This window comes from Bos taurus, chromosome 21 (assembly GCF_002263795.3).
Source record: "Bos taurus isolate L1 Dominette 01449 registration number 42190680 breed Hereford chromosome 21, ARS-UCD2.0, whole genome shotgun sequence".
NCBI lineage: Eukaryota > Metazoa > Chordata > Mammalia > Artiodactyla > Bovidae > Bos > Bos taurus.
In genome coordinates, this window is record NC_037348.1 from 32,604,028 (window position 1) to 32,625,207 (window position 21,180).

Here is a 21,180-nt window from a genome sequence, read left to right on the forward strand (position 1 = left end):
AGGGGGAGGGGTAATAGGCTTCATCAGCATGTTTCTCAAACTTTAATGCACTTATGAATTGCCTAGACATCTTATTAAAATACAAATGCTGAGTCAGAAAGTCTGAGTTAAGACCAGAGATTCTACATCCTATTAAGTTCCCAGATGATACCAGTGCCACGGGTGTGAGGCCAGCACTTTGAGTAGCAAGGGACTAGATCCTGTAGGAGCCTGTGGGTCAGAGTAATCACTTTAACTGTCCCTCTGAGTGAGGTGTGAAAGTGTGAGGAGGTTTTGCACAAAATGATGTGATCTGACATTTTTAAATAGTATCCCTGTGGCTGATATATAGAGAAAAGAGTTGAAGGGAGCAGGGACTGAAGCAGGAGACCACTCTGTGTTCTAAAATAACTCGAGAGATGACTCAAAGGACTTCACTAGTGACAACAGTATTTTTGGCAGAGTAGTAGGGAAAAAACCTCATTAGAGTGGGTTTCAAGGGTTATAGGAATGGGGAGTGGTGAAAAGTGTAGAATTCTAGATATATTTTGAAGATAAACCAAACCTGAAAGACCAGATGAGATGTGAGAAAGGAGAAAAAAGCAGTCAAAGACAAGCTCCAAAACTTTGGCTTAAGCAACCTGAGGGGACAGAATTGCCGTTACAATAGATGGCACACACTGAGCAGGTGGAGGAGGGAGTGTTAGATCGGTTTTGGAGATTTTAAAATTGAGATGCTTATTAGATATCCAAGCAGAGATGTCCGATAGGCAGCTTGACACAGAGCTCTAAAGTTCCAGGCTATCTAGGTTGAAAAAAGAAACTTTGGAGTTGATCAGCATATTACAGCTGACACTTAAGGCCATGAAACTGGTTGAGATCATCAGACGAATGAGCACTGTGTAGGGAGAAAAGAGAGGAGACCTGACACTTGAACTTGGGGAGATTCCAGCATTTACAAGTCAGGGAGAAGAGGAAGAGTCAGCAAAGAAGACTCAAGGGGGTACCTAAAAAGGTATCAGAAAAACCAGGAATGTGCAGAGTCCTGGGAAGCAGGTAAAAAATGTACTTCAAGGGAAAGGAAGAGATGAACTATGTCAAATACTTCTGGAAGATCAGGTAAGATGAGGTCTGAGAAATGACATTGGATTTAGCATGGAGGTCATTGGTGATCTTGACAAGAGTTGTAAACATTTTTCTCCTTTGGGTTGGGTTTAAGATAGAATGAAGGAAGACAAAGTCAATAACTATAAACAGTTCTTCCCAATACAAACAACTAAAAGTCAGTAAGTGCCCCTCATCCATGGTTTCACTTTCCATGGGTTCTGTTACCTACCATGATCAGCCACAGTTGGAAAATACTAAATGGAAAATTTTAGAAATAAACAGTTCATAAGTTTTAAAGTGCCCACTATTCTGAATAGTATGATAAAATCTCACACTGTCCCACCTGTGTCCTGCCTGGGACATGAATCATCACTTTGTCCCATGTATCCCACCTGTTAGTCACTTGGTGGTTGCCTCTGTTATCAGATTGACTGTCACAGTATCTCAGTGCTTGTGTTCAAGTAACATTTATTTTACTTAATAATTGCTGCAAAGAGCAAAAGTAGTGGTGCTGTCAATTCAGATATGCCAAAGAGAAGCCATAATGTGCTTTCTTTAAGTGAAAATGTGAGAGTTCTTGACTTAATAAGGAAAGAAAAAAAAATAATAATATGCTGAGGTTACTGAGATCTTTGTTAAGAATGAATCTTCTGTGAAATTGTGAAGAAGGAAAAAGAAATTTGTGCCATTTTTGCAAATCAAGTGTCAAACTGCAAGAGCTGTGGCCACAGTGTGTGATAAGTGCTTAGTTAAGAAAGGCATTGAATCTGGGTGGAGAACATGAACAGAAAACAGGATTCAGAACTATCTGCTCATCCACTGGGGATCTTGGAACGTATCACCCCTGGGTTGGGGGCTTCTGTATAAACAATTCCATAAAGGAAGGGAGAAAAATGAAGTGAAATCAAGAAAGTTTTGTGTTTTTTTCCAGATGAGACTAATAATACCATATTTGTTTGCTGATTAGGCTGATCTAGTACAGAGGAAATAATTGGTGATGCCAGAGAGGGCAGAATTGCTGAAAACCTGGTTTTGAGTAGGCCAGTGGGTGTTCGATCCAGGGCACAAATGGAAGGGTTGTTGGCTTTAGCTAAGAGCTTGGACAGTTCATTCATTGGAACTAAAGAGCCTTTTTTTTTTTTCCAGTCTACATTCAATTTGTCATCTCTAAGCATTTGACACTTTTGACTACTCCCTCTGATTCCTGTTCATTTCAGTCAAGGCACTCAGGGCATGGGTACTTGTTCCCAAACCTAGTTTTCATATTTTATTAAAATAAGAATTGCAAGAGTTAGTAACTTAAAATCTGATGGCACAGTTAAAATGAAGAATGACAGTGAAAGAAAAAGACATCATATGATATCCAAAATGATTGAAATATTTGGAAGACAAACCTGCCAAGATCAAACTGAATCTCTGATAGCAACTCTTTTTCAGAGAACATGATTAGCATTGAGTTAATAACTTCTCTTATTTACCATTTTTCAGAGAACCTCAAAAATGTAGGAACCTCCTAGTTTAAATCTTCTATTTTTTCTGGAAAGGATCAGGAAAAATAAAATTTCTTTCCTTTCCAGGACAGTCTGCATCTGCTTTCATTCATTTCTCAGCCCACTGTAATCTGGTTTTTATTCCCATAACTCCACTAAAACTGTACTCCCTTCAAGTACAGGGTGTACAGTTGAACTCCTTCAGATCTTCAAATTTAGCTGATACTTTTTAGCCTATCTTATGTGACATCTGCAACTTTGCTTGTGTAAAACCCCTTCTCAAAAGTCTTCTCACCTTGACCTCTGTAACAGTTTTCTCTCTTATTTCTTAGATCTCTTCATACCTTCCTTAGTCTTTCTCAGCTCGTGTAACACTTGATCTTAAAATATTGTTCCAACAGAGTTCTATCGTGGCTTTTCTTCTCACTGTCTTTCTGGAGAAATACCTAACACTTCCCAGTATTTCCATGAACTGATGCCTCCTGAAACGTCTCCTGCCTTTTTCTTCACTTCTGTTCTCTCAGAACATGTGTCCAGTTGTCTATAGGACAGCTCCACTTAATTATGCCAGGAATTATGTTTCAAACTTATCATTTTCTCATCTGTCTTAACTCATCCATCTTAATGTATCTTACACACATGTGTACACACACACTCTCCAGTTGTTACCTTGGTTAATAGTACATTATCACCCAATCTAGAAACCTCAGAATTACCTTTTTTTTTTTTTTTTTGTATGGGATGTGGTCAGAGACAAAAAATAATAATGATTCATTATAGGAATAACTTAAAAGAGTTGGCATTAATTACACAGGTAAAGAAGGTGGCCTGTCTCTAAACTGGAAAGAAATACTTTGATAATAACTGCTGTCCAGAAGGAGGAAAATATGAAAGTTACCAGGCCAAACTGCAGGCCCAGAGTTCATCTCAAATATTTTCACAAAACAGGAATTGCCTTGCACTAGCAACGCTCCTAAACTGGTAGTTTTCAGAGAAGACAGGGGTCAATCAGCAGTGATGTGAGACTATCTCATGGCAGCCACTATGAAATAGACATGAGTATTATTTCATCCTTCTTTGAAATGTGAAGTTGGTTTCAGGAAGTTTTCTGCCCCAAGCAGTCTAAATAAGAATTCCTCCCTCCCCTGGATCCTAAAATCTATAAACATATGAAACTCACACTGAAGCAGTACTGAGCAAGGAGTTTCTTTTTTTTTTTTTTTTTTGCAGATATCATGGTTTTTATTCCCATGAAGTATCCCACATACTTCAGTACATATTTCTGAATTTCCTAAGAATAGGGATATTCGGTTAATAACTGTAATAGTACAGTTGTCAACTTCAGTAATTTAACATGGATAACAGAATTACCTTTGACTCTTCTTTTTCCCTCACTATTTATATACATTCTATCATTTTGCCTCTTAATTATCCCTTTTAGCTTTCTCTTCCCTGTTCTTCCGCTTGCCCCGGTCTCTCACTCAGTTTTTTGCAGTAGCCTCCTGAAAAGTTCTCCTTTCTCCTATTATACCCTGTTCTTTCTACCTGTGATAATATTGTTTACCTAGGGCTTCTCTGGCAACTCAGATGGTAAAGCATTTGCCTGCAATGCAGGGACCCAGATTAGATCCCTGGGTCAGGAAGAGCCCCTGGAGAAGGAAATGGCTACCCCTTCCAGCATTCTTGCCTGGAGGATTCCATGGACAGAGGAGCCTGATGGGTGATAGTCAATATTTACGTGTTTACAATCCGTTGTTTACCTAATGAATGCCTATTCACCTTTTAAGTCCTCCTCTGTAAAATTTTTCTTAAACATTCTCTCCATATATGTAAAAGTCCTCATCCCTTCTACTGTACCTTTGTGGCATATTTTATAGACCTCTGTTTCACTACTTGTTAGTATTTTCTATAACTCTATAAAGTGTACATTCTTCCAGAATAATGACTGAATATTGCTCTCTTATACATCTTCCTCCACCTTCCCCGCTACCTGCCACAAACCCCAAACTCCCTAGCATATGATGTTACCTTTATTTCCATTCCTTTATCTAAATGTTTAGTTAGGGTGTAACTCTATCTGAGATCCAACCATCATCTGTACCTTGTATCCACTTTTCAGAAAGATGAGATTTGATGACTCATCTGAAACAGAATGGTAGGAACAGAAAGTGTGTATCTCTAACTTATTAATGTTTATAGCTGAATTTCTGAACTTGATAATACTGTTCTTAGATGATCTCATTGTCAACAAACACTATAATCCTACAGAAGGAATAGCCTATGGAATGTACTGTAAGAGAAATTTCTTGTGCCTTTAATGAACTCGCTGTTTTGTGATAGGGGGGCAAACTGCCTCTACAACTCCCATTCCTATTCTTTTCCATTAATACTATTTTCCATTTATCACATTGGAGGTACATGAAAAGTAGTACATAAAAGTCAGCTGCATGCTCAGAGCTAAAATGTAAAGTCTACATTGAGGAGAGAGGTAATTTGCAGGAGAAAGATTATAGTTGTTTTTAGTAGGAGACTTCTTCTCGGAACTGAGCTAGTCCAATCAAGCATTGAAACCTTTTTAAAAGTATTCTATAATTGCTATGGAGATATGGTTTATTTACATTTATACAGAATGAGGTGGGGAATTAATTCAAGGGCTGGCATGTGATTTTGCTGGCAGTGAAATGTGTCTTGAACCTTGATAAGTAGGAGCTTTCGATGCTGCTGATACTAAACTTCTCCACTCTGCCGATCATTCTGCAGGTTAACCCACCCAGAGGCTCCATATAGTAGTGGAGCCACGTCATCCACCAATAATCCAGAATTTGTAGAGGATCTCTCCCAAGGTCAGCTGCTTCAGAATGAATCTTCAAATACAGCAGAAGGCAATGAACAGAGGCATGAAGATGAGGTGAGCTGAAGCATCTCCTCTTGTTACTGGTCTCTGAGGCTTCTAAAGAAGCAGTCAGCAAGGGAGTTGATTGAAGTGTTCATCCTCTGGCCTTCCATTCTGCAGAATATTCTGTTTTATATTTCTTTTTTTACATAGAACCGTATTAATGTTTTTAATGATATAAAGACAAGTAGACTCTTCTTTATCCCCTGCCAAGAAAATTTATACCTGCATCAGATTAGATGCTCAAATGCTTACGGAATGAGTTGAATGATTAAATTAAATAAGTAATTAATGAGGAGTCTACATGCCCTTACTCAAGACCACGTACTGCTCACCTGCAGCATATGTGCCCAAAGGGTCCACAAGACTTGCCAGGTCATTCTCTCTCCCATAGAAGGCTGCTGCTGCTGCTAAGTCGCTTCAGTCGTGTCCGACTCTGTGCGACCCCATACACGGCAGCCCACCAGGCTCCCCCATCCCTGGGATTCTCCAGGCAAGAACACTGGTGTGGGTTGCCATTTCCTTCTCCAGTGCATGAAAGTGAAAAGTGAAAGTGAAGTCGCTCAGTCATGTCCGACTCCTAGCGACCCCATGGTCTGCAGCCTACCAGGCTCCTCCACCCATGGGATTTTCCAGGCAAGAGTACTGGAGTGGGTTGCCATTGCCTTCTCCGCCCATAGAAGGCATCTTTTTCTAATTCACACAAGGGCATTAATGCCCTTGTTGGACTTCCAGTGTTCCTCACAAATGACTGATTACATTGTCTGTGTTTTAAGGTACTTTTTTTTTAAGCCAAAGAAGAGTACCACCACTGATTTTTGTCTTTATTCTCATTTTGAAAAAGTTGATTCTTTCTACATTGGCATTCTTAAAAATTATGATGAATGCTTGTGTGTATTGTGTACTCAGTCACTCAGTCATGTCCAACTCTTTGCAGCCCCGTGGACTGCAGTGCCCCCGACTCCTCTGTCCATGGGATTTTTCAAGCAAGAATACTGGAGTGGGTCGTCATTTCCTATGCCAAGGAATTTTCCTGACCCATGAATCAAACCTGGGTCTCTTGTATCTCCTACAGGTTGGCAGGCAGATTCTTTACCACTGCACCACCTGAGAAGCCTCATAATGAGTGCTTAAAGCTTCTTAAACATCTTAAATCCTTAGTAGCTTTAATGTTAAATGTTACTCGGGTTACAAAACAAAAACTGTTACCAAATATACCATTTGCCCAGTGCTGAATTATTGTACCATTGTATATATATTTGAAGGAGTTATGGTATGGTAATTGATATTAGGATATTTTCATCTCATTCTAACTATCTTTCCCTTCTCTGAAATAAAAATGCTTGTATCCATAAACCTTTATTAACTGATAGGCTATATGTATTTGTAAAATTATGAAGCAAAAGTACCTTTTATCTTGTTTAAAAGAACAAAGAAAAAAAATGTGGTAAACATTAGTGGTACTTCAGTCCTTTATACTTTGCGGGGGTGGGGGGGCAGTGGGGAGCAGTTATTTCATCTTTTGATTTAATAACATATAAAACCTCTGATTTATAAAATAAACATCTTAAGAAATAAATCAAGCCAAAGAACTTGTCTTCATTCTGGATATATTATAGTTACTAAATTTTTCTAAGTCTTAAATTAAATTCTATAGTGCTACCTGCTGTGGGAAATAAACTGATTTTTGAATGATATCAGTGAGAAAGACCCTCATAATGATTTTGATCCCAGTGCTACAGCTTGTCTCTTCTTTTGTTGTCACAAGTGCATGTGACAGCATCTTGTTCTGATCTGATCTACTGTAGCAGTGTCGGCTGCCCTGGCACAGTGCTATGTATGTGCTGCCTTTCTCGTCTAGAATATTCCCCTGGCAGGAGTCAGGCTTTGTTAAGTGCATATGACGGCCAGAGCTTATTTATGTGATTATGGTAGGGGTACCTTACCCTTTTGTTTTGTTTTTTTAATATTCACTTTTTTTTTTTTGGCTGTGCTGCTTCTTCACTGCTATGCTCAGGCTTTTCTCTGGTTGCCAGAGAGCAGGGCCTACTCTCTAGTTGCAGCTCATGGGCTTTTCATTGCAGCGGCATCTCTTGTTGCAAGCACAGGCTCGGGGCACGCAGGCTTCAGTAGTTGCAGCACATGGTCTCAGTAGTTGCAGCTCACAAGTTCCAGAACACAGGCTCAGTAGCTGTGGTGCATGGGCTCCTCCTCCCAGACCGGAGATCCAACTGGTGTCCCCCGCGTTGCAAGGCGAATTCTTAACTACTGGGTCACCAGGAAAGCCCTGGTACTCCTTATTCTTATCTGTTGGGATTAGCGCTAAAATGGCCCCTTAGTGAAACAGTGTGTAGCGTGGTACATAAAAAGGTCTGCAGGTGAACCATCTGGAGTCCCTTCCTGCAGACTGCATTGCAGTCTTTTGTTCTATAACAGATTTGGACAGCTTTGACTATGCAGGGCCTTAATGGTGGGAAAATGCACTTAATCCTGTTTTGTTTGTCAGTGTTCATTGTTGCGTTATTAGGAAAATTTTTGTTGTTGTAATTTGATTTGGGTTTTTTTAATTTTGACTTGTTTTGCAGCAAAGAAGTAAACGAGGAGGTTGGTCCAAAGGAAGAAAGAGAAAGAAACCTCTTCGAGACAGCAATGCACCCAAATCCCCTCTTACAGGATATGTTCGGTTCATGAATGAGCGTCGAGAACAGCTTCGAGCAAAGAGACCAGAAGTCCCATTTCCAGAAATTACAAGGATGTTAGGCAATGAATGGAGTAAACTTCCTCCGGAGGAAAAACAGGTAATTGTTCCTATTCCTGATCCTTTGCTTGGTTTTGATTTTGTCTCAAAAATAATTTTTGTCAGAAAAGCAAAGAGAATGGACTCTTAATTCTTCACTTTTGTCATGATACCTAGGAGACCAGAATAGCAGGGTCCTTCCTAGTCCTTTTATTTAGCATAGTAGTTTTTATACTCTTTCAGGGTCTGCTGCAGGCATGTGAGCAACCTCAACCAAAGTGGCTCTACTTTTATTGGCTTTATACTCTGAGTTCAAAAAGACTTATGTAAAAAGTAGTTCATTATTAAGAAATCTATTGACATGATTTATCCTGCTGAGTTAAATGAAAAGTCCTGAGTTAAATGAGAATTTTGATAAAATTCTGCTGTTCACATAAGAATTTGAAGAAAAAGATTTAACTGCTTTAATAAATTTTTTTAACTGGAGTTCTGGTAAATTTAACCTACTATGGAAAATAAAGCAAGAACTATTTGAATTCTCTCCCCTCCAAGACAAAAATTAACCCTATTGCCAAACTGAAACAAATCCATCTGTTAGAGAGATCTGAGCAGAATTAAGGACAAGATAGCCACAAACTGACTGAAGCGCCACAAAAGTAGCGTGATGGTAATGATGTTAGAGTGGTTTGGGGTTAAAAGTTCCCAGCATCCTCAGCATCTGAAGTAAATCTGTAATTCTTTTTATGTCCTACACTCCTGAAAAAGGATTCCAAACAAATTAAACCAAATTGAAAAACACTCTTGGAAATTAACTGAATTCAAAAAAATTTCAAAGAGATCAGATTGAGTTGCAACTTGAAGCTCCATGTTTGTGGTAGCAAGCTAATAGAAAACTGTATATCATCCATTGTTTTAGCTGTAATGTATAAAGGGCTAGACAGAGATCATGAGCTGTACATAGTAATTACTCTTTTCTCTTTTTTAATTTTTTTATTTCAAAATTAATATATGATCATTGTTTAAAATTTTTCAGATAATACAGTGATAACTAGTTAAGGCAAGTATTTGTTCTTAAATTTTTATTTGAAAATATTTTTTCAAATGTACAAAAAGTTACAGGCATAGAATAGTACAAGCAAAGAATGCCCAAATACCCTTACTCAGATTCATGTATTATTAACACAACATACTCTCCTGGGCAAGATTGGGCATGTGCTCTTTCTTTCTCTCTGTGTTTCACACTCACACACACAAACACACACAATTTTTTTCTGAATTTTTTCATGTAAGTTACATATATCGTGGCCCCTTACCCTTAAATATTTCAGTGTGAATTTCCTTAGACACATTCTCTCACTTAACCACAGTTAGCAACCTCATACTTTTATATGAACACAATACTTCTGTCTAACTTACCATCTGTACTCCAGTTCCATCAGTTGACCTAACATCGTTCCTCTGTAACATTCCCCCTCCAGTTCAGATTCCACTCCAGGGTTCAGGTTCTGTGTTTAGCAGTCAAATCTCTAGAGTCCTTTAATCCAGTATATTTCCACAACCTTTCTTTGTCTTTTATGACATTGATATTTTTTTAAGAATACCATCTCTCTCTCTTCCTCCCCCTCTTTTTTGTTTACTCTTAACAGAACATTCCTCATTTTATATTTGTCTAATGTTTCCTCATGATTAGATTGAGGTCATGCATTCTTGGTCAGAAAACTGCATAGATGGTGTTGGCCCTTCTCACGGTATCGCATATGCAGGCACACAATGTCATTTATTTCTTGTTGGTAATGTTAATTTTGCTCACTCAGTAAAGTTTTTCACTTTCCCTTATAATTAAGAAGCAGTCTTTGCAGAGACATTTTAAGAACATGCAAATAGTCTGTTCCATTTCAGAATTTTCCCTAGATTTAGCAGTCATTAATAACTTCTCCTTGATCTAATCTTTACCATGATGATTGCAAAATGATGATTTTCCAACTCTAGCACTCAATTCACATGTGCTGGTTGACCCTTAGCATTCTAAGCAAGAGCCCTCTTCCTCTCTCCATTTATGTATTTGTTTATTATTTATTTACTATTGGTATAGGCATATGAATCTCTCTTTTTCCCAATGGTTTATAAATTATTACTAAGTAAATATGATACTTAAATTTTCCCAGATTTGGCCAGGGCGTCCTCTATATCTGGCTTTTGTGTGGGACAAGGCTATTAACATAATTTCTGCCTCTAGTTTGTGTTCATTTAGAAGCAGTATTTTTATACTCTATTTCGTAAACCTAATTGATGAATGAAAAGTACAAGGCATTAAACAAAATGATCCTAGTAGATCAATGAACTTTGTTTAAATAATTAATAGCACAAGGCATGTAGATACAGGCTCTCTCATAGTAGTCCATTTTAGGTCCATAGGATGAGGTCATTCTTTTTTATGTTCTTTGTGTCTCCTCTCTCCTGGCTCTTAAAAGGCGAATTGATGTATGAGATCATCACCTCAGAATGGGTTGGGGATAAAGAAACAGAGTAATATTCCATCCTCTCCCCTGGGAAGATTTAAGTGTGCCTATGTGGTGTGTTGAGGACTCTAGTGGCCATGTGTACTTCTATCTATAGGATTAGAGGAAGAACCATAATCTTCTCGTGAATTTTTTATGAGAATGACCTCAATAGAACTTGTCTTCAGTAAGTTAAAAAAGGCTATAGTCTAAAAAGTCAAAATTGCCTTTTTCTTTTATAATTGAGATATTTTTTTCACATGACTTTTTTTTTAAATGCTCAAAGCTTATTCCACTTTTACTTTTCTTTCCATGTTCTAATTATCTTTTGTTTTCTTCAAAAAGTTCTTTAGTATTGTACCTCAGTAAGATCTAGTTCTTGAAAATAATTCCACATTTCTTTCCTAGCGCTACCTTGATGAGGCAGACAGAGATAAGGAGCGTTACATGAAGGAACTGGAGCAGTATCAGAAGACTGAGGCCTACAAGGTTTTCAGCAGGAAAACCCAGGACCGTCAGAAAGGCAAATCTCATAGGCAAGGTATCAGAACCAGAATCAAATATATTTGTAGTTTGTTTTGCATGATGTAGTGTCATAAAGCCTACTATTAGAGCAATAAAGATAAAAGATATGTTTCTATCATTTCTCTATTATACTAGATTCACTTAAAGCATCATCTTCAACATTTATTAAAATCACACTGCTCTCATTTAGAAATTTCAGTTGGGTTTCCATATCCAGGATCAACAGTTTGACTTGTACTCCAAGGCCCCTTTTAGTTGCCTGTGCTTTTTCTTCTATTTCCACTTTAGGCATTTCTCTGCAATGCAGAAGACCTGGATTTGATCCCTGGGTAGGGAAAGTCCCCTGGAGAAGGGAATGGCAACCCACTCCAGTATTCTTGCCTAGAGAATCCCATGGACAGAGGAGCCTGGCAGGCTACAGTCCATGGGGTTGCAAAGAGTTGAACACGACTGAGCAACTAACACTTTCACTAACACCTCTAAGCCTTTCATGTGATCATTTCTCCCCGCTTCCAGTGATTAATCTTTTTAATTCACTCATTCTTGTTTGCATGTATTCAAAAAATATGTTGGACACTTCCTATTACATATCAGGATCTCACCTAGGCATTAAGGATGCAAAGGTAAACAAGATACAGAAGATCCTGGTCTCCATGGATCTTTTGTTTTCTGTAAAATTGTTCATCACACTGTTAAAGTATTGCTAAAGTTCCCCTTTTTCAGGGAACACTGCCAAAGAAAGAAGCCCCACTCATAACAGCCTGTCATTCCTTAGCCATTGCGTCTTCTCTGCATTTGGGCATCTTGCCTGCTAAACTGTAATGTTGTGCAAACAGCCTTTGGCATGTGTTTCCTGTCCACTCCCCACCCTGTTCTCCTTAAAGGTGAGGACTGTGTCTGCTCTTTCTCTTCCATCTAATTACATAACCTATAAGACGGGGTTCCCTTTAACTCTTGTTGACTGATTAATAAAGCTATTAGAGAAAATATGATATGTTTTGAGAACCCACATATACCAGCAGTTTCTGTATTTTGGCACAGTCATTTCCTTACGTTTTTTTGAATTTTGTTTTGTTTTTCAGCTTAATGTTCTTGTTCTTTCATATTTTTAGATGCAGCCCGACAGGCCACTCATGATCATGAGGTAATTAACTTTCTGTCTCCATTGTGTGTTGTGTGTTCATGTGATATATGTATATAATGATGATGCTGTTTGAAATGCTATTGGACTGTTTTTTAATGAATGGCAGAGCATTTTCTATCCTGTAATTAGGATTGAGGTAGTTGCCTTTTAGCTTAAGGATTCTTAGCATATGGCAGACACTTATGTCATGAGTCTGTTCTTGAACTAAGGCCCCTAACTCTAGTCCTTTCTTATGGTACAAGAATTTTACTGGCTTTAAATGCTGAAGATGGCTGGAATCTGGAGTGATGTATAGAAATGGGGACCAACTAATAGCTATAACTTGACCATAATTATCATCACCAGATACTATATTGTGACTCTCAGAAAGTTGTTATTTAGGAAATCCAGCATTTAGTTAAAATGCACTGTTCAACTTACAGCATCTGCAGAGCACAAGTGACAATATCTTGATTTCTATGCCTCCTTTCTTCCCTGGCACATATTTGTTTACTGGTCTTTTCCCCTCCATTTGGTTCAGTTTCAGCAATAGCATTTTGATCTGTGTCCCTGTATAGGATTGAGGCTTATGTGTGTTGGCTGTGTTGCATAGAGAACTTTAAATATATACTTCAGTTCAGTTCAGTCGCTCAGTCGTGTCCGACTAGCCTATGGTTAATATATGATTGTACGAAAATAAAATGTGTGGTATTTTCATGCATGAAAATGTTCAGTGACTCCTCATTGCTTACCAAATCACATTCAAACTCAGCAACCAGGGTTTTCTGTAATTAAGTGCCAATTTCCCTTTCCAAATAACCTAACTCCTATATCTGTCTCTTTTGTTAAGCTTTTTATTTTGTATTAAGGCATAGCTGAATAACAATGTTGTGACAGTTTCAGGTGAACAGCGGAGGAGACTCAGCCCTACATATACTTGTGTCCATTCTCCCCCCAAACACCCCTCCCCTCCAGGCTGCCACCCACTGAGCAGAGTTCCATGTGCCATATAGTAGTTCCTTTTTGGTTATCTGTTTTAAATATAGCAGTATGTACGTGTCCATTCCAGACTCCCAAACTGTCCATATATATCTTTTGTACTTAAAAAATACTGACTGTTCTCTAAGTGCCCCATCCTTTCCTGCCTCATGTCTGTGCTCATATTCTTCCTTTCATGAGAATACTTTCTTTCCCTCACTCATTTTTGTATCACCCTCTCCTATCCTTCAATTTTGCCTCTAAATTCTAGTCATCCATCAAATCCTATTTCAAGTTCCATTTTTCTCCTTCAAGCTTTTCCTGTTTCCTCCAACTTCCTTTAAACCTCACAGTTCTCTTTATGTCTGTTATGCACTTAGCTGGTCTGGCTAAGGTGCCAGAATTACTCAAGTGCTTCTGTCATTAACACTCTTGGATTATAATTTCTTTGAAGGCATGTGTGGTCTAGCTTCCATTCTGTACCCATCCACATACCATCTTGCGTTATGTTCTTATATGGAGGAGTTATTCCACAAATACTCATTTGTTTTTATACAAAACCCATTTGTTGAAATAACAATGGAAACTTACACAAAAAGAATTTTCTGATGCACTCTTTTGCATGCCCTGGGTTTTTCACTAAATCAAGGAAATCATTTCTTCAAAATAATGACTTATTTATCGTGGAGTTGTAGTTCTCATACCTAATTTGGTATTGGTTACCTTCAAAATATAGAGAAAACTTTTAGATTCACAATTCAAATAGATTTATCACCATCCATGAATTATAAAGTGAGAAGCATGGTAAATATGAACATTTTATTTTTCATATAAATCCTATATGCTGCTGCTGCTACTGCTAAGTCGCTTCAGTCGTGTCCGACTCTGTGTGACCCCATAGACGGCAGCCCACCAGGCTCCACCGTCCCTGGGATTCTCCAGACAAGAACACTGGAGTGGGTTGCCGTTTCCTTCTCCAATGCATAAAACCGAAAAGTGAAAGTGAAGTCGCTCAGTCATGTCCGACTCCTAGCGACCCCATGTACCACAAGCCCCCCAGGCTCCTCTGTCCATGGGATTTTCCAGGCAAGAGTACTGGAGTGGGGTGCCATTGCCTTCTCCATATAAATGTAGTTATATATGACATCTCTGTGTTCCAATTAGGATGAAATTTTTTTTGCTTGAGAAACTGTATGTACACTATATGTTTTAAATCATAATTGAATTGTGTTATAAGTTTTCTATACTGCCAGATACTTGTTTAATTACTTATTGCCCACCAATATCACAAATTTTCTAAACTTCTTTTTTTCCCTATTAAGCATCTTTTATAGCTTCTGTATCCTTAATAGTTACAAAACAGAGTATCGACAGTAAAATCTTAGATCTCACATTTTCTAGTCAGTGACTGACTGACTCCGTTCATCAACATGGATTTTGCTGGCCAAACCATGGCATTTTTTGCCTCTAATAAAGTTAATAGTTGCAATCAGAAAAGATTTAGTAGACTTGGTCGGTCGTAGAAGCTGCTGCTGCTGATTTGCGAAATTAAGCATTTTAATAAAATGTTATTTTAGTATGATAGGAATTTCTGCAGTATATGAAAAGGAATAACTCTCTTTGTGATTTTCCTGTTTCAGGATTAGACACATGTGAAACCAAAGAAAAGGAAGGAGTAGGTGGAAAGCCAGCAGTAGTTTCTCAAGTACATATACACTAGGCTTTATAAGCCTGTCTGTTGTATGCCCAGGTCAGGATAAAGCTCTCTTAGTAAGGTTGTTGACTCAATTAATGTCACTCACTTTATCAGTTTTTTTTTTCATTGAATAATAGCTTACTAAATTAGGTAATTTCAAAACAGTTGCAATTTTAAAAACTGGTTTGACAGTTTTTAAACACAGCCACACATAACCTCTTAGTATAATAAGAGTTAAGGAAAATAAGAAAGCACTATGAGTGGGAAAAAAAATCCACAGAAGCCCCATGGAAAGGAGCAACTGAATCGTACCTTAAAGATGACTTAGGTTTTGTGGGGGCATTTCATATATATACATATATATCTTTGGATAAAGTGGCCTGAGCTGAGTTATGAGGAAGTTAATAAAAGAGCAAGTATCTTGCAACGTGCCTGAAACATCACATTTCTAAATGCATGCTTATTTCCTTTTTCTTATCCTATTAGGAATAAAATGGCAAATGCCATAAAACAGTTTTCAAGCTCACATCAAAATTACTAAGACCTCAGAAATCCTCTCACCTGACCCCCTCTTTGCCAGTGAGGAAAATGACTTGCCTAAGAAAGGAGAGAATGTCCCAGAATCACTTACGGAATTGATTAGAGGCAGAATTGTGACTGAAACCCAGGCGTCTGTAGCCCAGGCTTATTAAGGTCTCTTGGCAGTGCCCGCACACTATATGGAATAAACAGTGTTGCAAGTTAAAATGGGCCTGGCTGCCTGTGGTGTCAGCAAAATTTGTTGCCACTTGAGACAGAAATGATTTGATTTGTATATATGTAGTAAAGAAACCTATTGTATTCCTTAATGGAACTTAGATTCCTAAGACATGGTTACCAAGGTAGATACTGGGGAGCCCTGTTAGAGCTCAAGAAATGCTGACCTGAAAGCCATTCAAGCCATTCTGCATAGCAGTGGGGCACTTCAGCCTGGTACACAATATTGAGAGCATTCCTTAAAGTAAAGGGCACTTGAGAGAAGCATATCACTTCATGAGATTCTGGCCCTGAGCCTAGATCACAGCAAAATAGTTTCAGTTCAAAAGGCCTCTGTTCTCTTACCCTCCACTCAATATATAGAATGAAAACCAAAGTGAAGAGTATTCTTGCTCCTCTCAAATCAGAAGCCAGCCTCCTAGACCCAGGAGTCGGCTAGTTTTACTCTCAAGAAAGTGTCTAAATCTCATGTGGGGACTAAGATAGAAACAATAATTTTGTTTCTCCTTTAATTTATGAAAAATGACAAAATGACACTCAACGTGAACAAATTAGACCCCTTCAATGACGAGGTAATGAAATCCTTATGATTTTAATCCCTTGAGTGATCCTTGGAGCAGCTTAAGTATATCTGAGCCCCCAAGAGTATCCCCTCCAATGCCGAGTAACGTACTCAGTAATGGAAGAGTGCTGATGGTTTTTATGACGACTCTTCAGTTAAACAGAATTTCTCTCTTGGCCCTTCAGAGACTGAACAGTTTCATTTAATTGCTGTGGTGTTTCTTATTTTGTACTCTTAAGAATCTGTACCAAGAGGCAGTGTGTTAATGCACTTATGTGGTGCTATCCTCTGCCCTTACGTAGTTAGCTTGGTCTGGACTGCTCTGGCAAGGAAGAAAACAGAATTACCTGTCTGAGCAGAATCTAAGCCTTGGAGAGGGCTCTTGGTACCATGGTAATGGGAGCCAGGCATCCACACCAACCCATCTGACTGGCATATATTCAGACCTATAGCTAAGTAAATTGATCTCACACGACTGAAGCGACTTAGCAGCAGCAGCAGCAGCAGCAAGCCAGTACAGTTAAGTAAGAGACTGAGCAGGATGGGATGATAAAATTATAAGCCTTTATCTAAAGTCATTTGTGGACTTACATCTGTTATGTCTTGTACAGTAACAGAGTTAAAGCATATGGTAAGCCAGCAGAGTTGAGAGAAAGCCACTGTGAAATATATCTAAGATCTCTTCTGGAACCAGTCTTTCTTACCCATACATTAATTCTCTTTGAAATCCACCAAGAACTGGCTACCGTCTTACTTGGGTTTCTCTTACCTTGGACGTGGGGTATCTCTTCACAGCTGCTCCAGCAAAGTGCAGCCACTGCTCCTTACCTTGGACGAGGGGTATCTCCTCACTGCCGCCCCTCCTGACCAGAGAGTTCCAGAAAAACATCTATTTCTGCTTTATTGACTATGTCAAAGCCTTTGACTGTGTGGATCACAATAAACTGTGGAAAATTCTGAAAGAGATGGGAATACCAGACCACCTGACCTGCCTCTTGAGAAACCTGTATGCAGGTCAGGAAGCAACAGTTAGAACTGGACATGGAACAACAGACTGGTTCCAAATAGGAAAAGGAGTGCGTCAAGGCTGTATATTGTCACCCTGCTTATTTAACTTCTATGCAGAGTACATCATGAGAAACGCTGGGCTGGAAGAAGCACAAGCTGGAATCAAGATTGCTGGGAGAAATATCAATAACCTCAGATATGCAGATGACACCACCCTTATTGCAGAAAGTGAAGAGGAACTAAAAAGCCTCTTGATGAAAGTGAAAGAGGAGAGTGAAAAAGTTGGCTTAAAGCTCAACATTCAGAAAATGAAGATGATGGCATCTGGTCCCATCACTTCATGGGAAATAGATGGGAAAACAGTGGAAACAGTGTCAGACTTCATTTTTCTGGGCTCCAAAATCACTGCAGATGGTGACTGCAGCCATGAAATTAAAAGACGCTTACTCCTTGGAAGAAAAGTTACGACCAACCTAGACAGCATATTCAAAAGCAGAGACATTACTTTGCCAACAAAGGTCTGTTTAGTCAAGGCTATGGTTTTTCCAGTGGTCATGTATGGATGTGAGAGTTGGACTGTGAAGAAAGTTGAGTGCTGAAGAATTGATGCTTTTGAACTGTGGTGTTGGAGAAGACTCTTGAGAGTCCCTTGGACTGCAAGGAGATCCAACCAGTCCATTCTAAAGGAGATCAGCCCTGGGTGTTCTTTGGAAGGAATGATGCTAAAGCTGAAACTCCAGTACTTTGGCCACCTGATGCGAAGAGCTGACTCATTGGAAAAGACTCTGATGCTGGAAGGGATTAGGGGCAGGAGGAAAAGCAGACGACAGAGGATGAGATGGCTGGATGGCATCACCGACTCGATGGACATGAGTTTGAGTGAACTCCAGGAGATGGTGATGGACAGGAAGGCCTGGTGTGCTGCAATTCATGGGGTCACAAAGAGTCGGACACGACTGAGCGACTCAACTGAACTGAAGAACTGGCTAGAGGCAGAGTTTTGCCTGTTGAAACTGGGGCCTTCAGTGATAATTCTGTTGTTTGTTTCTAAATCATTCTGGAAAACTTCACTTTATTTCTTTAAGAGGTAAAAGGGTAAAAATTAAGTGCTCTGAAAGTTTCTTCAGGTAAATACATAGTTTTTCACACTTCCATCCAAGATGTCTCTCTTAATGAGCTGCCCTTGGCAGGCAGTTCACATAGCCCAGCCCTCCATAACAAGGCAGGCACCAATATGAAAACAGGAGCTTGGCTGTCAGAGTTCTCTCATAGGCTGTTAACTGCTTAGCCTTTCTGCTGGGCACCAAATCATATTTGTGTTCAAAGATAAAAGACCAGTGGTGGCAAGAGTAGGAAATATACATTCTATCTCTGGCACTAAATGTGTTTTTATAGGAATGATTTCTAGACTTTTTAAACTGTTCATTATGTTATAAAGGTTTTGAAATCCTCAGATTTCACTAGCAATTTCTTCAGTACTCATTTCCCACTGTTTTCTTTACCATCTTATATTATGCAAGATTTTAAATACTGCCAAGACACTTATAATTTATATTCTTAATACTTTCAACTTTAAATTCATTGTAGAAATTGCTGCTAAAGCATTTTGAAATATTGACTTTATTCACAAAGATCATTGTGGAATATGTTTTGCAGTGGTTTTGTGAGACTTATTTTTAATGGCTTATTGGTGAATTAATTTTAGGTTTATTATTTTTTCTCTCACATAATCCTTGGCATTCTCATATTTAGAGCCTAGTTATTACTGACTTTTTGGTTTTGTTTGTTTTTGCTGTGTCCGAAGAAAGTCTGAAAGATCCCCATTATAGGCTGCCCTTGTAAATAAGTAGACGTCCTAATGGAATACCGTTATTATTGCTTGTGGCTGGCAGATCTCTGCTTAAAATTCTTATTGTCCACTCTGCAAAGTTAGATTGAATCATCCTATCTCAGAGAGCACTTTATATGCATAACCAACAGAAGCAATGGAAAAATCACCCAGAAATTATTTCTCTATACCTACCTCTTAGATGAAAAGTTATGACCAACCTAGAATTGTGGTGTTGGAGAGGACTCTTGAGAGTCCCTTGGACAGCAAGGAGATCCAACCAGTCCATCCTAAAGGAAATCAGTCCTGAATATTCATTGGAAGGACTGATGCTGAAGCTCCAATACTTTGGCCACCTGATGTGAAGAACTGACTCATTTGAAAAGTCCCTGATGCTGGGAAAGATTGAAGGTGGGAGGAGGAGGGGACAACAGGGGATAAGATGGTTGGATGGCATCACCGACTTAATGGACATGCGTTTGAGCAAGCTCCAGGAGCCAGTGATGGACAGGGAGGCCTAGCATGCCGCAGTCCATGGGGTTGCAAAGAGTCAGACATGACTGAGCAACTGAACTGAAGCGACTGATACCTACCTCAGTCACTTTCTCCCTTGTACACTGTTGACTATTCAGAGCAGAGAGCTAAGAAATGGTTTCCACCATCTCCATTAGGGAAGTTTATGTAGGTTTGTTTTAAGGTTTCTCATTGCACAGCAGTTGTCACCTGAGAGAGCTGAATACTTAACATGCTTGAGCTCTGTGAAAGTTTGGTTCCAAAGGAAAGGTGAATACATTTTCTTCACAGCCTCACCTAGACTGACTGATTGCTGCTCATCTTACTATTTCATTAAGGAAAACATGACCATTGTGGCTGCAGGCACTACTGTTTAATTTAGTTTAAGAATTGACTGTTTTGTTACTCTTGATTCACAGAAAGAAGCAGAAGTAAAGGAACGATCTGTTTTTGACATCCCTATATTTACAGAGGAATTCCTGAACCACAGCAAAGGTGATTACCAAAGGATCGTATTGCGTTCCTCACATCTGTGACAGGGGATTTAGTTGTCAGGAGAAATTAATTGCTCAAAAGCAATGGTAGTGATATTCCCGACCCTGGGACTGGTCTGGAAGAAGGAAGCTGCTTCTATTTCACTCTCTATTAAAAATAGCTACTCAGAAACCAATGGAGGAAAGCTCAGCCAGTGTTGTCAAAGTAGCTTTAGTCTCTGAATCAGAAGAAATAAATATACATCACTAATTCAGTTGCTTTCAGGCTGTTAGCCAAGAACCCTTTGTACAAATGAAAGCTTGCATGGATGTCCAAAATATAAAATAAATAAGAGCAAAGCTGACCCCACTACAATAAGCTTTGGACCCACAGCTGTGCTTGCCCAATCTCCCAGGATCCCCCTGTGAAACCCCTCAGGCTTCTCATAGCACAGCTTTAAACAGACCAAACAAACAAACACTGGGAATTGCAGCTGTTCCTTGCAGTGTTAAGTATAGAATATGACCAGCTTTAAGAATTAAAATAACTCTGGAGAGCCAGGCGTTTTATTGCTGAAATTGCTATCTGAAAGGCCATAATAAGACTAGGGACAGGAGGAGGGGTAGCTAATTAGAGATAGCTAAGCAGAACTTCTAGAAGAGTCACTGGGACTCCTCAGAGACACTGTGTTATCTGTGTTTTGGGGGGCTTGCGTCCTCAGCTCGGGAGGCAGAGCTCCGTCAGCTTCGCAAATCCAACATGGAATTTGAGGAGAGGAACGCGGCGCTGCAAAAGCACGTGGAGAGCATGCGCACAGCGGTGGAGAAGCTGGAGGTGGACGTGATCCAGGAGCGCAGCCGCAACACCGTCTTGCAGCAGCACTTGGAGACGCTGCGGCAGGTGCTGACCAGCAGCTTCGCCAGCATGCCCTTGCCTGGTAACATCATCCCCACCTGAGTCGTGTAAAGCAGTGGGGGATGGGGAGGTGCTGCATATGTTGGCGTTGGTGTGGT

The 21,180-nt window shown here is 39.4% G+C and overlaps 1 protein-coding gene across 2 annotated transcripts in view; it reads left to right on the plus strand.

Moving 5' to 3' along the window:
• Positions 1–21,180, plus strand: part of HMG20A (high mobility group 20A) — a 77,083-nt gene that overhangs the window by 49,091 nt on the left and 6,812 nt on the right. For both annotated transcript variants that reach the window (XM_010817060.4, NM_001075637.1), the window contains 6 exon segments: positions 5,337–5,484; positions 8,055–8,267; positions 11,113–11,245; positions 12,342–12,373; positions 20,113–20,188; positions 20,889–21,104. In XM_010817060.4, coding sequence (XP_010815362.1) covers positions 5,337–5,484; positions 8,055–8,267; positions 11,113–11,245; positions 12,342–12,373; positions 20,113–20,188; positions 20,889–21,104 — 818 coding nt within the window.